The sequence below is a fragment of the Melopsittacus undulatus genome, chromosome 6 (genome assembly GCF_012275295.1).
Source record: "Melopsittacus undulatus isolate bMelUnd1 chromosome 6, bMelUnd1.mat.Z, whole genome shotgun sequence".
Classification (NCBI taxonomy): Eukaryota; Metazoa; Chordata; class Aves; order Psittaciformes; family Psittaculidae; genus Melopsittacus; species Melopsittacus undulatus.
The window spans coordinates 53543167-53567989 of NC_047532.1; the positions used below are offsets into that span (position 1 = coordinate 53543167).

General features: G+C 38.1%; 1 protein-coding gene across 3 annotated transcripts in view; it reads left to right on the plus strand.

Moving 5' to 3' along the window:
* The window catches only part of DOCK10 (dedicator of cytokinesis 10), a 159637-nt gene that overhangs the window by 105936 nt on the left and 28878 nt on the right, over nt 1–24823 (plus strand). For all 3 annotated transcript variants that reach the window (XM_034063895.1, XM_034063894.1, XM_034063897.1), the window contains exons 16-34: nt 259–338; nt 2371–2558; nt 3181–3246; nt 4113–4205; nt 5966–6089; nt 6241–6362; nt 7032–7118; nt 7655–7747; nt 8344–8462; nt 11495–11564; nt 14274–14387; nt 15574–15645; nt 16246–16392; nt 18332–18415; nt 21142–21238; nt 22485–22529; nt 23025–23200; nt 23328–23444; nt 24346–24457. In XM_034063895.1, the coding sequence (XP_033919786.1) occupies nt 259–338; nt 2371–2558; nt 3181–3246; nt 4113–4205; nt 5966–6089; nt 6241–6362; nt 7032–7118; nt 7655–7747; nt 8344–8462; nt 11495–11564; nt 14274–14387; nt 15574–15645; nt 16246–16392; nt 18332–18415; nt 21142–21238; nt 22485–22529; nt 23025–23200; nt 23328–23444; nt 24346–24457 (2006 nt within the window). The remainder of the gene's footprint in view (nt 1–258; nt 339–2370; nt 2559–3180; nt 3247–4112; nt 4206–5965; nt 6090–6240; nt 6363–7031; nt 7119–7654; nt 7748–8343; nt 8463–11494; nt 11565–14273; nt 14388–15573; nt 15646–16245; nt 16393–18331; nt 18416–21141; nt 21239–22484; nt 22530–23024; nt 23201–23327; nt 23445–24345; nt 24458–24823) is intronic.

The following is a 24823-nucleotide window of genomic DNA, read 5'->3' on the forward strand; positions in this document are numbered from 1 at the left end:
CTCTTCTACAAAATATGCTGTAATATTGCTGCATAAAGAACGCAGGGATGAGGCCAAGAAAGGAAGAACAACACAAACCATGTTTCTTTCCTGCTGTTGTGTTTGATATGTAATGGGTATAATAGCCAATAGGTGTATGTTAAATGTGTTAATTATATATTTGTCTTAAATCGGGGTCTGGTTTTTATTTTAAATTAATCTCTGTGATGGATTTTTTTGTTCTAGCTTTCTGAAATATTTTCATTCCTGTCATTGCAGAGCAGAGAAGATTAGCAAAATACAGACTATACCTGGCTGTTTGGAGATTGCAGTTGATTGTGTTCCTTTGGAACATCCAAGTATGATTGCACTTTGATTATTATCATTAAATAGGGCATTGTCATAGGCTTTGCAACCATAGCTACTGACTTGAGACAATTTTGGTAGAAGTGCCCATTGTGTAGATAAATGTTTGATTTGTTTTGATTTAATTACACCATTCTTTGTTTTAGCCGCTACCTGTCCAGATATCCCCCAGCAATACAGAATGGTGGATCTACATGTGGTGAAAGTCCAAGTACCACATTTTGCTCTCTAAGGGATTAGGTCAAGGTGCTGAGTGGACTTCTGTAGATCGAGATTAAGAGTCTTGCACTGTTGATGGACTATGATGCTCATATTCTCTGAATTAGCACATGTGAGACGTAGCAGGTTTGAAGAACGCAGACTAGGTGGAGGGCTTTGTTCCGAGGCCACTCTGGCTTCAGTTCAGCACCTGCAGACACAATGCTTCTAACTGAATCCTTTTACCTGTTTTTAAATTTTCTGTTTCAGGGGCCACATTTCTGTGACCCACCATTGCAAAAAGCTCAGGACCCCTGAATTTCTCTACAGTCTATCATCATGCATCTTTATACCATCTTCATGTGGTATTAGATAAAAAGTCAGTTTAACTAACGTTTCAAAAGCAATTTTTAGTTTTGAAATTAAAAGAAACTGTTAGCTTGGAGTAGGCAAAATAGTCCCAAGCAGTTTGGGTGTGCACTGTGGCCAAGTGGAAGTCTGGCTTTAGAGGGTATGTGCTAGTAAAGTGCCCAGTTCCTGTGGAAAGTCAATGAAAATTCCCTCACTCTAAAGAGTAACAGCTTAAACTTTTCTTTGGTATAGGGAAAATTTATCTTATTCTGAATAAGGCTGTAAAATAATTTAAAAACTGTGCCAGAAAATTGCCATGCTGTAGGGTTCATTAAAATCTCCATGAAAACTCTATTGACTTCAGCCAGCTCTGAAGGAAGCCTTGTAATAGCAGTAATCAGTTCTGACACCTCCTTCCCACCCAAAATAAGTTGTGTTAGACTAGTGCTAAAATCCTTTATTGCCAAGAAAAGCCACTGAAAAGGAAGCTGGCCAAAGATCTTGTCAAGAATTTGCCAGTACAGTTTTTTCTCTAGAGACCAAAGCTACCCTGCTTCACATTAGCATCTATTTGCAGTAGACAACAGAAGTAGATCTTTGTTTTTATAAGACCTAATTTACTACAAGGTCTGGAGCCAGTGGTGTATCAGGGGATGTTGTCTGAGTGTTTAACCTGAAACAAAACTTCTGCCTTTCCTGCTGCATATGGGGAAGCCAAACTCATGTAGCTCTAGCAAAGGAGAAGAGAGGAAAAGCTTCCTGAAGCTCCCATGTGTGCTGTGTGGTCCCTGCTTGTTCTTCTTTCTGGAAGGTCAAGGCCCCAAAGCTGGTAGCAGGTCCTGTTGCTGCTATAGCTGGTTTTGTGCAAACAGCCTTTGAGTTCTCCATACTGAAGTTAAATGTCTCACTAATGTAGTGACACAGGCAGACAGAGTATGCTCTGGTTTTCATCTCTCCCTGTCTGAGTGACAGAGTGCTCATTTTCATCTTTTGTTTCTTGATCTGATTTCAGTTATCCCAGTTGTATCATGTATTTATTTCTGCACTACTTGTTTCTTCATTTTGTTTACAATGTTATTAGTTAATAGAAAAACTTGAATGAGATATTGAGCTGTAAAATTAATTAGAAACAACATCATTTCAGGATATTCTGTTAAAACTGTCTGTATACCAATGGTGCTGTTATGCCATCAAATACTCTGTGTGTCAAAAGAGGTTTTCAGTGCTGTAGTATTTAATTCAAGTGAGATATATCATGTAAGGGTGATATACTGTAATTGTTCTGAGGTAACATGGGTGCTATTTAATGCAGGATTTGATCTGTTGCATTACAGCATTACTTATTCTTCACCAGTTAAGGCAAAGAATTGAGGATTTTACTTGTTCCAAGTAAATAGTCAATATTAATTATTTTTAGTAGTAAGACTGTAAAAACAGATATAATATGTGATGGGTTTCTTTTCTGTTCTTTTGAAGATTGTGTAACTTCGTCTTTTATTCCAATCAAGCCATTTAATGACATAAAGGAGTATCAACCTACAGTGGAAGTTGAGGAGTTTGTACAGGAATCAACAAAATATTCTCGACCTTACAGAGTTTACAAGAACCAAATATACATATACCCAAAACACCTCAAATATGATAGCCAAAAATACTTCAACAAGGTACAGTATGTAGCCAATTCAAGCCAGCACTGGGTAGTAGTTTACTGCATGAGCTCGCATTGAAGTGAAGGAATACTCATCATAAAGGAGGGGAAACGGTGATGTCACTGGCTTGGCTTTTAACCTTTTTTAATTTTGCAATCATAAAACAATCATAAAACATAAAACAACTTGAATGAACTGAATCTGTGGATTAGTTGTATCAGTGATTCAAAGAGAGATAATGTGGAATAGCTTTTTCACAATTCTCAGGTCTGTATTTTAATGAAATGATGTGAAAATAAAGTTAATCTGGATAATGTTTGTAGTTCTTACATGAAATGTGGTACTGTTTTTATGGTGATTGGAAATTAATTAAGGACAAGACACAGGTAAATGCTTGTTACTTTATAATCTGCTTCTACACAGTCAATTTGAGACCGGGCTTGCATTTGCCAGCTCTTCTTGGAAATATTATTTCTGGTGCTATCACTGAGACTTAAAGTCATGTTAAATGTTGATAAACCATCTGCATGTTTCTCCTAGATTTTGAAAAGTGCTTATTTCAACCCTTATAGTTTGCCTATTTTTTTATGAGTACCCCATTTCTGATGTAAGTTTTCATATGTTCCTGTCTTTTCAGGCAAGGAATATAACAGTGTGCATTGAATTTAAAAGCTCTGATGAAGAAGGATCAAAGCCATTGAAGGTGAGGCACAGCAAGAGTATATTCAGAAAACAGTATTTCTGAAGACATTACTTATAAAACCCAGGAATCAGGGCTATACTAACACGGAACAATTAGAAAGTGAATGTTGTCATGAACGCTTCTACATTTGCACCATGGTTCTGTTTGAACCCAGCTGGTCATAGTGATTCCTGCTCAAAATGCCATGTTGCAGGGCCAGTTTTCTGGCTGATGGAGGGTAAAGAAGGCAATGATAAGAAACTGAACCATTTTTTACAGTGTAATTTTCTTATTCTAAAATTTACGATGTACCTTACTTTTCTCATTGAGATCAGGACATTTGATTGAAAAGAGTGAGGCACAAAATTAGAAGAACCTTAGACTTAATTCTTAACTTAGCTATTGACCAGGGGCTATTGCATAGCATTTCTGTACTGTAGTTTTCCAACCAATAAATAAAGTTGCCATCACTCAGTAATCAAAAGCCTCCAGACTGGACTCTGCCAGCAAGGAGATTAACTGGTATAGCTTTTGTAACATTGAACAGTCAGTAAAAGCATCATGTTGTGTATTGAGCTGCATAAAAGTGAAATAGCTTTTGTAAAGCATTTTGCAGAAAACAAAAATTGATAACAGCAAGGAAGAAGTAGGAGTCTGCATAGCTTAGCAGAGTGTATGGTAATTTTCACAGAATCAATGGACTTTTACTGTAAGTGTGTTTAAAAAATGGCAGGTTTGAGCACTTAAAATAGTTATTTCAATATTGAATCAAAGTAATTATCAATCTTTCATGATATTGTTTTCAGTGTACAAGCATATTAGATATACTAGGACTTGTATCATCAGCAGAATTTCACAATGTAATTAAAACATGTTACTTTTATCAGTGCATTTATGGGAAGCCAGGTGGACCATTATTTACCTCAGCAGCCTACACCGCTGTGCTACATCATTCCCAGAATCCTGACTTCTATGATGAGGTCAGTCTGCTTTTTCTTTCATTAAATGTCTGTCAATCCCACATGTTTCCCAGTGAGACAGAAAAGTATGTGTAAAGAATATTTCTGTTACACTTGACAGTGTATCTGGATGGGCCTGTGTTATGGAGATTTTACATACAGTCTCACTTTTTGTTTTTTCTTTAATCAGATCAGTGAATCCTTCCTTTTGTAAGGTGTTCTTAGTACAGTTAAGTTGCTGTAGAATTAAATATGAACAGTCGAGCTCTCTAAAATGCATGTCTGGATTACATTAAGGTCCAGCTGCATCTCTGAATTTAATGGAAATAGTAAACATTAGCCAAATGTTCAAACAAATCCCTCTATGAGACAGAAGAACTGCATTGAGGCATTCTTGTTAATCCAGTGGTCTGAATGTACAGTGATCTGTAGTGGCTGCAGCAAGTTAGTTAGCTGGTGCTTTCTAGGATGTAGCTGTAGAATAGAGTTCATACATTCACCTTTGCCAAACATTAGTCACACATGCATCTTTATGTTTCACCAACACCAAATATTAATTCCCTAGGCTTTTTGAAGGTAAACTTCACCCTTTCAGTGACTAGTGTGTTTGGTGGCCTAGAAATGTCACGTATCTATTCTGGATTTTTGTGCTACTACTTTATATGTAGTGATGAGGCTGGCAAACTGCATTAGTATATAGCCAGCATTTTCCAAACTCTGGGCTTGCTCTTGGAAGAACTTCCTTTTTCTGTTGAAATTTACTATGATAAAATGGCAGAGGCAAGACCAGCAGATAATATACATGTGAAGTATAATGTACATGTGAAGTATCAAGTTTAAAATTAATGTTTAGGAATTGAGCTGGAACTTAAAGCATTAGCTTTTCAGAGTTCTTGAACTCCCCACGACTCCTTTGCAAGCAGTGGTTTGGGTTTTAACATGTCTGAAAATGTCCTTCATGTAATGCTAGTGAGCCATCTGTTTTGGGCAGATTACTTTCGACTCGAACAAAGAGCTGAATTCAGCTCTTGATAGCTGATTTGGCTGGAAGAGGTGTGCACCTGTCCTAGATGTTCCTCATAGGAAGTGCAGTCTGTAAAAGAATGTAATATGTTATAAATGTCTTAATCTCCATTTCACTTCTGTGTTTATGGTATTAGATTCTTACCTATAAACTGATTTAATACTGGAAGCATTTGTCAACAATTTCTAAACTTTACTATAAGCATAGGATTAGCCTGGATAAACTTTATCATAGCTCACAAGTGCAAGGGGTTTTATATTATATGGGATTTATATGGTATTTAAGACTCTGCAGAAATCCTAAATAAAAGTTTATATTCATATCAGCCTTTATTACTTGGTCTTTGCCATGAAATGATGACGAAGCAGAGATGTCATTTTAGGTTCTGCTTTGGTCATCCTGTAAATATGCAAGTGATGATGTGTATTGAGTTGGCTGCTAGAGTGCAGGTGATCACTTCTAAGCAGAGTCTGTCACTCTTCAGTTCTGTCTTCTTTCATCTTACTCCCTTTCATCATAAATGCAAATATTCATGCACAGGACAGAGAAGACAAAAGCTGGTTTAAGTAAAAATGGATGATCATTCAAAATAATTTCCTTAAGCATGCATCTATAGCCCATGCAGACAAACATTAGTCACTGAAGGCAGGCTGTACTTAGACCTCTGCGTAGAGAGATACCATTCATTTAGATCATCTCTGATGCCTGGTTTAATTGATTTTTAAACTAAAGTGAGGTATAACATTTTACATTTCAGGTGAAAATTGAACTTCCCACTCAACTCCATAAGAAACACCACATTCTGTTTTCATTTTATCATGTCACCTGTGACATAAATGCAAAAGCTAATGCCAAAAAGAAAGAGGCTCTGGAAACACCAGGTACCTGTAGTAGAATTACTTTCAATTATAAATATAAATTATGTGCATTCAAATAAGGATTGCAGAATTTCTGGCTGGTTATTATTGTCTTCCTTTGAACTTGAGAAGGTTGTTTTTCCAAAGAATCATATTGATTTGTTCTTGTCCACAGTGGGATATGCATGGCTTCCTTTGTTGAAAGATGCCCAGTTAGCTTCCCAAGAACACAACGTGCCAGTGGCAAGCAGTTTGCCTCCCAATTACTTGAGCCTTCAAGAACCAACTTGTGGAAAGGTATTAATTCATACTTTCATATTGCTCAAATGGTGCACATTTTACATGAGATCAGATTTGCTTTTGCACTTATCTGCAAGTGTAAATGCTAATAAATAGGGTATCTGTTTTAGAATGTTCATGTGTATATTATGAGTATATAAACTAGTTTATGTAGGTACCACTGGACTCAGAGCCATATGTTGCTGATTCACAGTGTATATGGAAAAAGTTTATTTTATAACTGTGCAGTCTATACCATCATACCTAACTTCTCCAAAACATGAATGAGAGTGGTTAAAAATAACCCTTTTCACAAAATCAGGCCATATGACACTCATTGTCCTGCTGATGTGATCTAGAATCATGATTCATTCTCCAGTTCTTTGGTGTGATATTATATTTTTCGCACTGATCCTGTCCAGTCTGGATTACTTCTGTGCCCTTGTGTCTGGTTTACCATTGTCATGAGGACAGGGTGCGGCAGTGATCTGGTCCTTTGAATGGTAACATCTGTGGGCTTGCACTGAAAAGTAGGTTTGTATTGCAGTCATTCTGTAGTGTGAAAGCATGGTAGCCAGCACAGTTCACACATGTGCTTTTGCAAAACTATGCAGTGAAAACGTGATGAAGAGTTGAGTAAGTATGTATAAGTGGAAAAATGTGACTTTTTTGGTTTTGTTTTGATAGCAGATTGGCTGTGATGTGAAATGGGTAGATAGTGGGAAACCACTTTTCAAAGTCTCTACTTTTGTTGTATCAACAGTAAATACTCAGGTAAGCCAAATTCCCTATTAGCTCTGTTACCTGCATACGAACAAAAAGTGTCAAGGGATGTCTGAAAGATATTTTATAATCTTGCATGAATTTATTTCTCTAACATTTAAAGGTGATTTGAGTAGAAGGGCAAGATGACAGTGATAGAATACACACTTTAAGGAAAAATATAACTTAATTAAGATCATACCAACAGAAAAAAATGTGGAATATTGGTGTAACCAGCAAGAAAATAAACCGTGAGCACCAAGAAGAAAATAATCTGACCATTGAAATCCTTTTGATTGTGAGCCAACAAATGAATTGCTCACAACACTGAAAAAGAGTGGCCAAAGCACCTAGAAATAAGTTGTATATAGCAAACTGTGCTGGTCAGTTTCTTGGGCTGAGTATGTTGATCTTTCTATGTCTTACATTTAAGGTGGTGGGGACGACATGTTTTCATCAGTATTACAGGTGATTGCTGTAACTAATTCATGGAGCTGAATTCTAATCTGTTCCATAATACACATTAATGTGAATGGTTATCATTTTAGGATCCATACCTGAATAACTTTTTCCATCAGTGCCAGGAAAGGGAAAAGGATCTATCCCAGCCTCCTACCTCAAACTTTATCCATTCTTGTAAGGTAAAGTAACTGACAACACAAACTATGCTATAAAATTATATTTAGGGCTTTCTCTCTACTGATCAATCACTGCACAATTCTAAACATGACATAGACTTACTAGGAGGCAATGGGGTCCATGGCAACTCCAGTTAGAGTTAGTTGATGTAACAGATGCGTTACTGGTCACAGAGCTGTCTCCCATCCTATCTCATTTAGAGCATGGCTGCATCTACCCATCAACTTTGTTAATTCAACCTGTGCCAAGCCTCAGATCCTGTTAAAAGATGGTTTAGTGTTGCTCTGTTGCACTTACATATGCATCCTTAGTGAAATACTAGAATTGGTTTACGTTTCTCCCTGTCTTTCTCTCCTCCCTTAAGTCAGGGTAGAGCAAAATAGTGGAATTTGGAGATTTGGACAATACCTGCAGATGTGTTGATGGCTGTGTTTAGAACAAATTTCATGGAGAACCAGTCCTCTCTTTAGTTGTCCTGTTTTCCTAGTATTACACCAGTGGCTGCACTGTATTTTACCTGCTGAAGCAGGAAAGCTAGTAATGAGCCTTCATTGCTCGTATTAGAAATCTCTCATTTTCTTTCTTACTTCTGTTACAGAATTTGCTGAGGATTGAGAAAATCCATGTAATTATGAATTTTCTTCCTGTAGTCCTTAATCAACTCTTCTGGGTTTTGGTGCAAAACAGTGATGATGAAGTTACAACAGCTGTAACCAGGTATCTGAATATTTTCTGTATGAGGAAAAGAATTCTCTCTAGAGTGCAAGCGTATATGTTAGTACAATTATAGCTGCTCTTACAAAGGCTCACTATGACATTTAGACTTAGTAGGTGAGAATGCCTGCTTCTCCCTTAACACAGGTCTCTGCAAATAATGAATGGAAGAGCACAGTATCATGTGGCTGACAGATACGAACCAGGGCACTATTTACCACGGGGGACATGTCTGTGTACCCTAAGGCGATTATAGGTAGAGGCCTGGTTCTTAAGGAGCTAAGTGCTTTCTAACAAAGCTGAGTATCAGTTTTGGTTTATGTTTGGGTCTGAGGATGTGTTGTTCAGCATAGGAATAGCGTAGCAGCTTGCCGTATCCAATGCAGAGTTGAACAACCAGGTTGCACTGTTTTGGGGAATTTCAATTAGAGTATATCAGCAATAACTGAAAAGCAATGGAAGCATTTTCCAGTGAGCAGACAAACAGCTGGAATGATCTGCTAAGTCGCTGACCCCTCACATAATCAAATTGTCTTTATTGATGCTGTTAGTAAGGGCAGCAGGAAAAAAAAATACTGTAGAGATTATTATTGGTCTCTGCAGGAGGCAGAAGGTTTCATTGCATTTTCTTTTGGACATAGTGGTGTTTTTGTTGTACTTCTGCCAGAAACTAAACATGAGGATGACAATACAACTAGTGGGAAAAAATGACAACTTTTCTGAGCAACCCTGTTAGACCAATCTCCTGTCAGTGTATTTTCTTTCTTTCCACAGATTGTTCTTCAGAATTAGCTCCTGAATAAAGTTTAATTAGGAAAACTTAAAGAAGCAAGGAGGCAGAATTACTCCTCTTAGCCATGGAAAGCCAGACTTTCAAGGTCCTTTATCAAAGGACCATGGCACTTTGCAGGGCAAAGTCCAGTTTTACTGCACCTAGGCAGTAGGATTTGAAGAACCTTTCCTTGTGAACATGTGTGATTTCATCATTGCATACTGTTTCCAAAGGGAGAGAGGCAGTCAGACCTTTTCAGGTTTCCCTTATCACCAACAAATCAACTGATGTTAAGGCTAGATAGAGAAAATGAAGAATTTCAGCACTGGTTAACTGACTGGAAAAGAAGTACTATAGCAGAAGCAGCTGTTTAAAAAGTAACGTTAATGGTTAGGTGGAGAAATGGGAGGATGTTACCTTTTCATGCTCAGATTTTGACTATACACCCACCTGGCAAAAAAAACCAACAAAAGTAGGAGTCTCATCTCAGTGTTTTTCTTCTCTGTGTGTTAGCTTTTGTGCTAGTAGGGTTGATGTCAATAGGGATATGCGTGTCTGCTGTGTGTGCCATTCATTGATGTGTCCTATATATACACACATTGTAATTTGTTCTGAATAGCTTGAAGCGGCTTGTGTTGAACATATTAAAAACAACAACAGCAGAATGAGAGCATAGATTGGCTTACGTGTTTGGAAGAAACATTATTCCTTTTATACTCTCTCATGGTTATTTACTTGTCTGGGGTCCCAGTCATGTCATCATTTCTGTCTCATCTTTGCCAAAACTTGTTTCAATTTCAAATCATAGTAAAGGCTGAAGGACCAGAAGGGGCACAGCTAATTTTGTTGTAGGTTTTGTATTTTACTACAAGTTTTACTTCTCTATGTGATCTATGAAAAATGCTGGATTGATTCAAGAGTCACAGCTCTGTCACTGGAGGAGATACTTGGGTCAGCTGCCCCATGCCACCTCTAGTGATTGAGTGTTTATAGTACATGGATAACTTTCAGTAGGTAAACTTTCTCCTAGTGCACTGTACACTGTGACAGTTATTTTAGACTGTAGACACAGTGAAATGAAAATTTTGATCAATTTTTGTTATTGAAAATAAATTTTAAAATCAAGCTTTTGAATTCAGTAATAAGACTTAGCAGTAAATACATAAATCAAGCTAGTCAAAATGACTACTTACATGTGGACCACAGTCAGGCATATTAATAATCACTTTCTGTCATACTGTTACTAAGCATAACCCTGAATTTGAGATACAGTTCAGTAATTTTTGACATTTGAGAGTCATGAACCTTCCTCCCCATTTTTTTCAATATAAAATAAGATTATAAAATTGCAGAATCTTTTCTGTATTAAATATCCTGAAAAAATGAGATCCCAATAATCAAGAGGAAATCTTATGGTTAAGTTGAAGAAGACTGCTTGTTCAGACTTGTATTTTCTGGAACAGGATGCTCTCAAAGAAAGATGACCCAGAAACAGATTGAACTGAAAACTTTGCCAAAACACTTGATCTCAAGTAGCGCCATCTCTGCTGTTAGTGGAAGCTCAGGTTGTGAGATTGGGGCCAGCATGACTCCACTTCTTCCATATTACTGATCACCAAGCTGATCTGCAGAAGCTCAAATGATCTGTGGTTGCACAAAATGCCCAGCCCTCTACCTGTTGAGCAGTAATGAGAGGGTGCTGTGCTCAGACTTTTGGGCAAACAGTGCAGGAGAGGGGGTATGCTTGAGCTTCAGCCTAGGCTTGTGTTTGTCTTTGATTAACAGTGTCTTTGATTAACAGTGCTATAATAAGCAAAGTATCAGTGCTTTACAGAATTACCAATATCTGAGATGACCTGCCAAGTAACACTCCCAGAGAAAGAGGCTTTTGCCTCAGTGTTTCATTAACATACTCTAATTTTTCTTATTCCAAATCGCCCATGGTCTGTATAAGCTTTAGTTAACTAGTAGTTTTCTTTTGCTGAAATGTCAGTTCGGCTATAATAGTTAAAACTGGATGCATTTTGTTAGATGAATGCATATATAACAACATAGTCCATGCAAGTGGAGGGCCCAAGGAGTGACTGGATTTTCCCAGTAGGGCGGTTTCTGCAAATGCTATTCATCATGTAGATCACATCCCCCATAGACTGTCTAAATGAGGTTACAATAGCAGTACAGTGATGTATCAGACAGGCTTTCTCTGCCTTATGACATAAATGGACTTGATTTTTACCTTTTTTTTCCGTTTTTTATCTTGCAGGGTTCTTACTAACATTGTTGCCAAGTGCCATGAAGAACAACTAGATAACTGCATCAATTCTTATGTGACGGTATGATTGTTGTTATATTATTAACTATTTTATATGGGTGTTTGGGGTTTTTTTTTGGGGGGGTTCCTGTTTACTCTTATTCGTACTTGTTTGTAGCTTTCTCTGCATTTGCACCATAGCTTTCTGCCAGGCAGGGTGACTCTGGTTAGGAAACAAAGGTAAGATTTGGAAGAGGCTGAGTCACTTCTTCTTGACAGAGAACTGTGTCACTTTGAGCAAATTACACTGCCTCTCTGCTCTAAGGGTGGCTTGTAGAGCAGGGACATGCCATGGAGTGTCCTTCCCATCAAATTCAGCTGCATCCTGGCTTGCAACCTTAGTTTGTTGAGAAGGACAAAGGGCTGCTCATGTTTCCTTTGTTATAGTGCAGCTTTGTTTTCATAGGATAGCAAATTGGGCAAGCATAGGAGGAGAAAGTTGCAGTGCATTCCTAAAGGGTACTGAAATGTATGGAGGAACAATTCCCAATAGTCAGCTAATGCCTAGAGCTTGCAGTTTATAAGCAAGACCTAGCGCAAATGTGCTTCAGCTGAGCTTTGAGGAGCATAGGTGTAGCATCAGTCTTTGTGGAATGGAATTAAGAATTTCCCACCCTGCAGAGGCTGAGAGAAGGAAAGGGGAAATGAATACATGAAAGAACATGAAACCTCAGCTAGATAAATACCAGTGGGAGACATTCACTGTAATTTGAATCATAAAATCAGCTAGGTTGGAGAAGACATTTAAAATCATCAAGTCCAGCCTTTACCCCAGGACTGCCAAGTCTACCACTAAACCGTGTCACTAAGGGCCTCATCTGCACCTTTTTTTGAACACTTCCAGGGATGGTGATTCCACCTTTTCCCTGAGCAGCCTGTTCCAATGCTTGAGCACCCTTTCAGTGAAGAAATTTTTCCTAATATCCGATCTAAACCTCTCCTGGTGCAGCTTGGGGCTGTTTCCTCTTGCCCTATCCCTTGTTACTTTACAGAAGAGACCAGCCACCTCCTCCCTCCATCCTCAGGCAGTTTTAGAGAGCGAACTTGCTCACAGTTTGCAACATTCCTCTTGACTGTGATGAGATTTATCATTTTAAAATGTATGGCCATCTGTATTATACATGTATAGAGTTGTTCTCAATGTAGTTGAAAAGGATCCATAAGTGGTAGTTTTTATGTAAGAGGTACTTCTGGGTGCCCTTTATGGTTGCAAGGTGACAGCATGTTTCTTAGGAAGCTACAGCTTTTTAACTGAGCTTTTGATTATTATCTTAAGTCATTTTAGTTTCAAGATCCTGTGTCTTTGTATGTGCTATCATACATAAATTCCTTTCTCATCTGTGGAGTTCAGATTCTTGCAACTGTTTCCTGTTTACTCAGCTTTTTTTAATCTATTATTGTTTTGAAGAAGGGGATATCTAGAGAATATATATAGATATGTTCTGTGTGTGGAATTTGGTTCCAGGCAAGCTGTGCCATTAATTAAAAAAACAAAGGAGTGGGCTCTTTAAAGATAAACTCCCTGTTCTCTGTACCAGTTGAATATCCATTAAATGAGTATGGATAATGCTGTTGGCCAGCAAGTATCTCATCATCGGTATATATCCAAGTTAAATAACCTATGTAACATTTAAATGTAGTTAATTAAAATGGGTATTCACACCTCTTCTACTTTTCAAAATTGCCATAGACACCTGTTGCAGCTAAATATCTTTGAAGTAACAGGTGATTATTAGGCTATACCAAGAGTTCGTTTAGCCTGTTTTCCCATTTCCATCAACAGTCAAAAGCCAGTAATTGTTAATTGCTTTCATCCATCTGTAAGGAAGTGAGTACCTACTTTAGAAATGCTGTTTGGAGAAATAAGTTGAGAGTTCTGAGTCACTTAGATGCAGTAATAATGAAAAATTACACTGACTTAAATTACTGGACCCAAACTGCATAGTGAGAAGCTTATGGCACCTGCTCTGGAAACAAGGGTGATTATTCATAAGGTATTTTCAAGTGATATTACTTTCTTTTACCTACCTGGTTGGATTTAAAAGGTATTTCATCCCAACTGCTTCACTGGCAGAGCTCTTGCTTTAGGGAAGGAGCAATGGATCCCAGTACCAAATTCTTACTTTCAATTGTTGAATAGAACTCATACTGGATTAATGCTTTCTAAGCACTCTGGTGGATAAATTCCTGTCTTGAGGGATTGATTTCGAAAAGGGGGTATAGTTTTCCCCTTCTGTCAGCTCCAGTGAGTGCTCTACGCCTTTCAGGATGAAGAGTTGTTACTAGCTCTGACTAGCTGTTGCCACTGGAAGGAGCAAGTGAAGGTAGCCCTGATTAGGTGGGTGAAAACCCCTCCGTGCTTCCTCTGCTTGCTCATTCTTTTTTTTTCTGGTGAAATGGCTTGAAAGACAGTTTAAGAGGTGTCAGGATCATATACCCTATTGAAAAAGTAAATCGTAGCACTGATTTTGAGCAGAAATTCCTCATGATTCACATGTTGCTGAAATCAACAGGAAGTTGTGTTTAAAACTGGGATTTTGTAAGGAGCAGTGTTGTTCTGTGACTGCTAAATGAATTAAACTCTGTGTGTTTATTGTTCCATCAAGGTATTTTTGTGGCAAAGATTGTCAGCAGTTAGTGGTGTATAAATAATTTATCTTCACCTATTGAGTTTAATTTATATTTGTTTTAGTGTACATTTTGATATCTTTATTTCTCCTTTTTTCTTCAGTATGTGTTCAGGACCAAATCATTTGAGCAAAGGACTGTTCATGAGGAGCTGGCCAAGAATATGAGTGGTCTTCTGAAGATAAATGACCAAGTAACAGTGAAGCAGGTTTTAAAGGTGAGTGGTAGCTTGAACTGGCACATCTGTAGTTCTGCTACTGGTTTTCTCCATGAAACTTACTTGTTACATCTCTTTATCCTCTCTTTCCCTGAATGAACTTGCACAAATCATATCCTGCAGTGATTCAACAGACAGACTTACCATACTTGCCACAGTTTCTCAGCATAACATACTTCTTAGAATGCCATGGGCTGCATGATGAAAAATTTCTCCTTTCTGTTATAGCTCAGCCTGAGTTGGAAACTTCTTACACAATATGATGTAGGCAGTTACTTTTAGGATATTTTGTTTCATTTTTGGAAGATGCAGGAAGAATATTCATCTGTAAGTAAGGCAGTTATATCTTATTTCAGTTGCTGCCTTTGATTGACAGTGACCAAAATGAGAATGAGGTTTCCTGAGGTTTCTCATAACAAACCAGGTCTACAAAGTTCATACATGTGCGAGCCCCATCACTGAGCCTGCCTATTATGATACAAGAGAGTCCAGATCAGGAGTTCCCAGTGGCAAAAATGTGTTCAACTGTTTAGGGTGAACCAATTTCAGTTTCCTGTGCTGAGCCACTGGAATAGAAAAAATAGCCTGAAAAAAAGCAGAAAAGGTAGCTTACAGGAAACCTGGGCCATGCAAAAGTACTTGTGGTTGATTTTGTTCTAGCTTTTTTGCAATTTGTAAGCTTTTTGATGGTATTTGTTTCACATATTTCCCAAATTATGTGATGATACAAATATTTATCTGTATCCTACCTGTTAGCTATTACAAATGGTATTTGAAGAACCATTCTGTTTATTTTTTAAACAAGTAACATCCTACTCTGGGCCAAATTAGCAATCTGCTGAAACTGACAAGGCAGTTTATTCTCAGCTTCTGTTCTCAGAGGTTCTGTGTCATACATTTCTGCCAGTTACCTGCAAACAATGAACACAGTGCTCAGCAGGAATGGAAGGATTGTAGATGTGGTGTTTATGGGCTTCTTATTGCACAGAGCAACAATGACAAAGTGCCTGAGATGGCTTCCATTCCAAGGACAGGATCTGATGTCACTCAAATACATGGCACTTAGTCTCTTTATTTGTCACGTAGAGTTTATCATTCATTACTGAGAAATGCAGTCCATCTATTTATCTAAGTATTTATCAGATAATAATTTTTCCTAATCTTGTTTTTTTCTTTCTTTTGAAAGCATTCCTGGTTCTTCTTTGCAGTTATCTTAAAATCAATGGCCCAACACTTAGTTGATACAAAGAAAACAAAGGTAAGTATGTACATGATCTCGATTAAGTAGGCAATCAGTCTCTTAGGGAAAATATAAAATATGGTATCCTGGGAAATACACATAGTGTGACATTTCTTTGTCAATAAAATAAATGCTGTTATACTTTGTGAAATACTTCTTTTAAACACAGAAACATTATATTCCCTGCTAGGCTCAAATCTGTTCTTGCTTGTACAGAACTGGTGGGCCAAAAATACAGTTGCATCAGCTTTGTAATGGGTGGGAAATGGAATAAGAGTTCTCTTATTTCCACTGGTTACCCAACAGGTGATTATGCCAGACAGCAAATAAATGATCTAGAAACTCTACTTTGCTTCAGCAGACCTTACCTAGCTGGAGATCAATGCTTTGACCTTTCTGCCTGATTATCAAAGATGCTCTTGGTGTACTTGTGCTGGAATTTGAAGATTTACCACTTTCTGTCTTTTGGGGTTCAAACCTGGAACAGATCCAGGGAAATCTAGGAATATACTTCTTGAATGACCCATGTTTTATTGTATTTATTCCTGGCCTGAATGTATTTTCAGGTTTAATATGCAATATTGTACACTCTCAAGTGATGATCTATTCCCTGCTTAGGTTTCTCGAACTCAGAGGTTTCCAGAATCATTTCAAACTGAGCTGGATATACTTGTGATGATCTTAGCAGACCATGTGGTTTGGAAGTACAAAGATGCTCTTGAAGAAACCAGGAATGCAAACTACAGCACTGCCAAATTTCTCAAGGTGAGATGTTCTGTCATTACAGCGTAGGCACTTGTTTCCCCATACTTAGTGCAAACTTAAGACTGTTCTAGTCTAGTCAAAGGGAATAAACACAATTCTGAGGTAATGATGGTTCAATTTGCAAATTTACTGTTGACCCATAGTTCAGTTTTAACATGCATTGAGAATGCAAAAGCTTCATACAAGTCTGCTTTAAAGCAATTCTGATTTTTATCTGTTCTCTGACAGAGTCCAGGTTTTCAAATTTTGCACATTCTTACATTGCTTTCAGATGGGTAAAATTTTGATAAGGAAAAAAACTGTAGTTACAGTTGTGCTACTGTTTTTTCTTTATATACTTAGAGCTCTGAATGACTGAGTGGATTAATACTTACTAATCACTACCAGAGCGGGCAGCTCTTACAAACCAGAATAAACAAATTGCAAGTATTATGTGATATACTGTAACCTACCTTTCTAATTCTGTAATGCCCTTTCATATACCAAAGATGGCAAAATACATGCGTGCTTTATAGAAGTCACTAAAAGGAGTTGCATTTTGTGGTTCTGTCCTAGTGTTTCTCAATTGATTTTATTTTCCAAGCATTGATTTAGCTGTGGAGTGTGGGAAGATTGCCATTCAGTAAGTTGTGTGGCCAGATGCTTAATCTAGATTTATACTGAACACACACACAAACACACACACACACACACACGCATTCTTTTCCATTGATGGAAACACGTACATTACTGATGTACATAACGTTGTATATACTACACACTGAAACTCAGGCATGAATCTTTTATAATAAATTGAAGCACAGCGTTAGGAGAGAGCAGAATTCCAGCAATAAAATGGTTCTGTGAGGTTATAAAAGAAGACAACCACAAAATGAAAGTGGATTTTTCTCCTTCGTACATAGATGAAATAAATTATAAGCCTGCTGTCCACTGTTACTGATACCATATGGAAGCCCTAGTTGCTGTTGGCATACTGATATTAAACTGTATCTATCCGTAGTGTTACATCATGTGGAAGATGATGCGAGTTTGAGGCAGGAACATAGATGAATGGGCTTAGTCATTAGTCATGTGGTGTTACACGTGTGGGGCTGTTGCAGATTTGCATGCTCTCTTTGTGTGTTACTCAGCTAAACTGAGAACAACATTAATGATGCATCATATGTCATGGCTTATGGCTGTGTTTTAATTTCTTTTTGACTAGCCTGCCAGAAAGAATTGGATAGGTTAGAGATTATATGGCTTTCTCCAGGCTGGAATTGCAGCAGCCTTGTTTGAATGCTGTATGGCAGAAGGCTCAGGACTCCTCTAATTTTGCAGAGTTCAGGAACATGAGCAAAGGGGGGGGATTCAAGATTGCTTTCCCTATCTGGTGGGCTAACTGCAAGGAAAAAATATCAGTAACTGTAGCTCCAAGGCTCTCAAAAATGTTTACAACTTCTGGCTATTTAGCTCCATCAGTCAGCAAGAGCAGTGTTCTCATCATGAAGTAAACTAGTGGCCTATTTGCTCCTGGAGAGATAATGTAACTCATAGGCAGAAAGTATTGCAGCTGGATTGATTCAAGAGTCACAGCTCTGTCACTGAAGGTGATACTTGGGTCAGCTGCCACATGCCACCTCTAGTGATTGAGTGTTGTGTACATGGATAATTTTCAGTAGGTAAGCTTTCTCCTAGTGCACTATATGCTGTGACAGTTATTTTAGACTGTAGACACAGTGAAAATGAAAATTTTGACCAATTTATTGTTACTGAAAATAAATTTAAAAATCGAGCCAGATACACCAGATTTTCAGGTATTCCTTGCTTTGTTATAAGACTAGCTTCACCTGTGGAAATGATTCACATTTGCAAGTGACACAAGACAAGCAGCCAGGTGAGTGAGGCTACATACTGCTATTCTGGCTATAAAATAATCATTCTTTTTCCCCCCCCTTAGCGCTGCTTTACGTTTATGGATCGTGGATTTGTGTTCAAGATGGTCAACAATTATATAAGCATGTTTGGAACAGGAGACAGCAAGGTATTGTTCTGATTTGTTTGGTTTTGTTGATTTTGGGAGGTTTTTTTCCCGATGTGACTTGCTAGCAGAATATTTTTATATTGAAACTATTTATGATCTATTCCATGGCTTCACCGTGCTCAGAACTCAAAGTCAGTGAAAACATTCACCATAAATACATGCTAAAGCTGGGTTTCAGCCATCTATCCCATTCTCTGGGTGTAAATATTTGTGTCCAAACAACTACTCACTGAGTCCTGGGAGAACAAACTCTGTGAAGACTGCTCAGACCAAAGCATGCAAAAGGCTGGATTTAAGCTTTGATTCTTTGTAAACTTGCAGTTTGGTCTATAAGTATCAGCAGCAATTGTTAGTCACTTTGTTTGAGGAGATTAAAGTGAGAGCATATGAACAAGTTACCATTGTGTAAATTCAAGTGAGAATGTAGTATCTCAGTTGCTTTGAATGTATGGTATGCTTTTATCTTATTGATGATGCAAGAAAACCAATCTGCTCCAAATTAGTTTACGCTTCCTATGAGGAAAATTCCCTGTAGCCCAGATTTCTTCTATGATACCTATAATAATTAGTGATACAGTTTGAGCAATAAATTTTAAACTGCAAGAGGTCCCCAGATTATTCAGCTTTACTTCTCTACTTTCCATCCATCAGGATAAGTCACAGGCTTTTTCTCTTCTATGACTGGATTTCTGAGCATATAAGAAGATAGCTAACAGAATTTATTCAAGATGTACACTTTGTATGACTCATCTTTCGCCAAAAAGCTTACAAACTTTTGTCCATTAACTTTTTATACTTATTCAGTGGCGATATCAGCATTTGCAGGCCATGAGTGCAGTTGCTTCAGGTCTGTTTTGCTTTTTACTAAAACAAGCTTCATGCTGTACTCAGGTCTTAATCTCTGGAACAGATGTAGAATTGGAATCTTTGAGTGTCAATGTCATAGCCTGAAGTCTATTATTCTGTAAATAATTTTATGCAATCTGAAAAATGTTTCCACATTTCAAATGTCCCTAAATAAATCAACCATAGAAACAGATATGAAATTAAAAAAAGCCAATTAATGGCCAGTGGAAAAACCTGAGACTGGTCAGTGTGCAGAGCAGAACTAAGCACCCCTTTGGCAGTAAGTGCCTGAGCATTGCCAGCCACCCAGCATCCCTCCAGAGCCACCTGCCAGCATGTGTAGAAGTGGAATCACTGCAGAGCTGAGACAAATGTACCACTGGAACAGGCTTCGCTGCACTTGAAAACAACAGCCACAAAATAGAATCAGACATTTCTGACTTCAAGGAGAGAGAGGCCTTGCATTGCTTTCATTTTCAGTCAAACTCCTAGGCAAGTCAGTCATTTCAGTGCAATGTGCTGCAGGATTTCTTTCTGTGTGTCTTTTGCTTCTTTAGTTGGATTGTTTATGTATCAAAAAGACGATGCAGTCTGACCCCTCTCCAGAAAATTTAAGTGAATATTGCCCCTAGTTTACGGGTATACCAGTCTATAACATTTCAGTTTGAATTTATTATAATTGTGAGTGAACACTATAATTTCTCTGTCAGAGTAATACCCCTCACAATATTCTGTATTTTGACATTTAAACATTGTTTTGAGAATATTTATTCAAAAGTTGGAATACCTCATTAGAATTCCGTTCATTGTTGTGTTCCTGCAAAATGTCACAGTTCCTCTTGGAAACATATTTCAGGTGCTTCATTTCTTTATTCGCCATTAGACTCTGAATTGCATGTCCAGTTGTATTCCTGCAGTGCAATAAAACATTTCAGGGAAAAATTCCCCACCATCCACCACTCAGTAGACTCTGAGAGGTGCATGTTCCAGGTATCCTGGCCTGATGGTGGCAACAGAAATGCTGCAGTTGAACTTTAGGGGCTGACAGACTTAAACACAGGGCAAATAAGAGACCATTACAAGAACTTTCTAATGCTAGGGCAAATGTTTGACTTACATTGATGCAGCATCATATTGATTGTCCTGAATGACTGCTTTCTGCCACTGAAAACAGTGAGCTGAAAAGGCGGTAATAAAAATTTATTACGGGATGTCGTATATTATTTGTATATCTCAGTGGCACATCATTATAGTGGAAATAATAAATTCCTGAGGTAGCTGCAAGGCTCTACAAGAGGGAGATATCAAGAAAATGATACCAAAACTATGTGATACCCAAATCCCTCTGAGTTGGAACTCACTGGCATCAATTAGAGGAAATTTTCACCACTGTCAGTAAGTTTTGGGTCTGGTCTGTGTGGCTGAAGCTTTGTATGTTGATCAAAATAAAACAAAGAAGAAAAAAGAAAGAAGGGATTTTGGGGAAGAAAGGCACAATAATTATGTTGGACTAAAATTTATGTAAACCGGAGAAGATATTTTGCTATGATAATGTACTATAGTATATACCATCAAAAGACCCAGTGTAGCTTTAAATATACCTTATATATTTAATTTGGATCAGGCCTATATTTATCAGTACCTCTTCAATGAAAAATGTTTTTAAGGAATCCATAAAGCTTGTTTGACTGTGACAAGTTTGTTTGACAGCAGAGATGAAACCCAGATGTTCATTATTCATGCAGCTTGACATAACAAGCCATAGATTTTCATTATTGGGTGTGAGGATGAATTTTTAGGTAGAGATAAGTAGTGCAGTTCTGTCTTACCGTTTTCCCTGTGGTAATGTGAACTGAGCCATTGCCTGTTGTGATTTTCAGACTGTACATCAGTTCAAGTTCGACTTTCTCCAGGAAGTCTGTCACCACGAGCACTTTATTCCTCTGTGCCTGCCCATACGGTCTTCAAACATTCCTGGTAAGGTGCCATCCTGAAAACGGTTTTGTACAGTGGTGAATTATCAGGAGATTCTCTCAAGCATTGTGCCTGCACATCAGGCACAGAAGCCCTATATGGGTTTTCAGGTGTGACACTTAATCAGTGTGGTAAAACTAACATCATTTCAGTATGCCTGTAAATAAATACAACCCCTCACAGCCCATTTAGGTGAGGGGAGGTGCCTTTTGCTGGAATACTTTAGATGAATGAGCTGGATGATTTGTGAGGACTGATTACTAAAGCTGCAGTAGGTGGTGAGCTAGGGAAGGGATTGAACAGGTACAACAGGAATGCAAAGAAGGTGAAGTAGTGATAAGGGCATTATGAAACTTTACTATTTAAGAACAGGCTTTCCTACTGCTGTTGGGATGTGTCCATGTAACAGCCCTTCCTTCCTGGGGAAGATCTGAACTGGACATGCAGCATGGTTGGAAACATCCATCTCTCAGACAGTCAGCCTTGGGTACTTCTTATTTTAGAAATCTTAGAATGGTTAGAGTTGGAAGGGACCTTAAAGATCTTTTTCCTCCAGAGTATCTTAGCCTAGCAGACAGGTCCCATGCAACAGACCTTTTCCTCCAACTGCATTTACTTTCATGGCCTCTGGCAAGCATGAACTCTATGTGCTTACCACATGTGGTATTTTAACACAAACAGTGAGGCAAGAGAGGCCCATTTCAGAATCTGGACAGTTAAAAATGAGCTGTCTCTCAAGGCACGGAATACTGTGTGTAACACACATTTTGCATGAACAGGTTTTGTCTGTGCTCTACCACAGTAGTGAATCCATCTTGCCTGTGCCCCAAAGCTAGCAGCCACTGTGCATTCCATCTTTTGCACTGAAATCTGTGATTTCAAACATTAATTTATGACAAGTGGAAAGTTTTCAAAGGCACTGGGATTTCAGCCCTGGGCACCATTCCCAGTTCTGACAGTTTTCCATGGACTCTGGGGAGTTGGGATATGGTCCTTTAAGCCACTGAGAATGGAAGATATCTTCCAGTGGAAGGCAGAATAATCTCTCAGACTATGGGCCCTTGTCTCCTTTTTGTTTCGGTTTTCATCATCAAAAACAGAGTTCAGTTTGATGCTCATAGTTTGATTCAAGCTGTTCAATTTGAGTCAAATTTAAAAAAAATAAAGATTATATAGCACATCTATTTTTACTCTTAATAAGTATGCATGATTTTTGTCTATTTTTATTTCATTTTTATGAAAAATGAAGACCCTGTGACACCTTCAGAATCAACACAGGAATATCGAACATCAGGTATGAGCAAAATGACTGCTGTCAGCAAACAGAATTGTGCGTCAAGAGCTTTAAGGTTTACTTGGGCTGCTGCCACTGAACTGTGGCAAATTCAGGCAAAAAGTAGTTGTCGTTTTCCGAAGTGGAATGAATTAGTTTAGGGCTCTGTGGTATAGAGCTCTTCTAGCTAGTATATGGGAATAACAATTTAGACATGCCTCATAGAAGTGAATAGTCTTACTACATGCAAAACGTGAGATTTATAGGAATGTGTGTATAAATATAACTATATATATTTATATATAAATATAATGATGTATATAAATTATCTTTTTATATTAAGTGTAAAAAATGCATAATTCTGAGAAATACTAGCAAGTGAAAGAGTAGAATGAGGCAATCTAATCAGAAAATCAAGGCTTAACAGTGGATTAAATCAGTAGTAATTGGAAAATTGAGTGAGGGGGTATGTAACCTACATAATAATTCAAGCATTCTTGTCCATTCTGTCCCAAGATATTCCAGAGTACACACTGACCAATGAATTTTGCCGTAAGCATTTTCTAATCGGAGTCCTGCTGCGGGAGGTTGGTTTTGCCTTGCAAGAAGACCAGGATATTAGGCACTTAGCTTTGGCTGTGCTTAAAAACTTAATGGCAAAGCATTCGTTTGATGATCGATATGCAGAACCGGTAAAGAAACTGTTATTCCTTTTCATTTGCTTGTTCATACAGTCACTAAACATATATGAAACTTCCTTAGCCACTAGTATACACTAATTAATTTCTTCAGGATTATGTTGTATCTTTAATTTTTTAGGCGAAACAAGCACAAATAGCAAACCTGTACATGCCACTCTATGGAATGCTTCTGGATAATATGCCAAGGATTTACATGAAGGATATGTTTCTTTTCAATATCAATACTTCCAATCAGGTAATTCATGTGATTTTTCAGAACACAGAAACAATCAAACTGAGGTCTGACTCAGTCAGGTGGGAAAAAGTCCAAGTTCATGCTGGTCACAAATTAGCTAACAAAATGCATTTCTGAAAATGCTGACTTGTTTGCACCTACAGTGTTTAATTTGGAAGGTCTCAATTTGCAGAGCACCTGCAGGGCCCTGAGAGTCTCTACTGTAGGGTGTACAGGCTGTGAGTCTGGAACAGACGTGGCGTACTGGCTGTCCTGGGGCTAGAAACTAAAAGTTAGAGGTTTGCAGCCCCAGCCTGTCTGTCTAGTAGGTCTGCCTTGGTGCTGCAGGCTGAGGACCCTGTCTTTGCAGGGTTACATCATGAACCCACAAGCAGTTTTACTTGTGTAACAGAGGGACCATGAACTATATCAGGAAGCAGAAGGAGTGCATACAAGTAGCTTTACCTTTACCACCAAAGAAAATGTCTGTATAAACTGCACATGTGGAGGAGCATGTTTGTTTATTTCTTAATACATCAAATGTGTTATAATCATAGCCCTGCTTTAAAAATTAGAAACAGATTTCTGCCAGGGTGTTGTCTTTCAATCCTTCCAGCAAATGAGCCTGTTTCGTTGCTAATGGCAGTTAATGGTCCTTTCCCAAGGCTGTGCTAGTGTTTAAGAAGCAAACACAGTTAGACTCAATCTGTCCTTTACAACTTCAGTTATGAGAGGGTTTCATATTACAGGTAAATATTTGGCGTATTATGGCAAGCTTTTCTCTTTTAAGGTTGCCATGTCAAAAAAACTGAAAGTAGGTTTTCAAGCTCAGTGTCTAAGAAAAGCCTGTTGGGTGTGCTGTCATTGAGAAAGTTATGAGTGGTCATTTACTGGAATTTCTTCTGTTTCCTTCAAAATACAGGGATCTAGGGATGACTTGAGCACAGCAGGAGGATTTCAGAGCCAGACAGCAATGAAACATGCAAACTCTGTAGACACGTCCTTTTCCAAAGATGTTCTGAACTCTATAGCAGGTATTAATGACAGATTGAACACGCACACAGGTAGATTTCTGTGTATCTCAATCCATCGTGCTTTCTGCTTGGTATTCATGGAGGATATCATTAACCCATTTTATACAATATTCAGGGAAACATGGTATGCGATGTTTCTCTTCCCTTCGGGTATTTTTGGACTGATTTTTATTTCTCTAGTAAAGCTGCTGCTCTTGCACTGCTTCACTTACTCTCCTGGTTTGGAATGATGCCAGTATTCAGGCTCTCACAAATATCTGTGCCTGAGTTCATCCTTGTAGCCTCTGCCTGACATAAGAATAGTTCCAAGGTTTCTCCTGAAAACTTAGTTTTTCCAGGCTTAATGGAAGGGTAGAAATACAACTT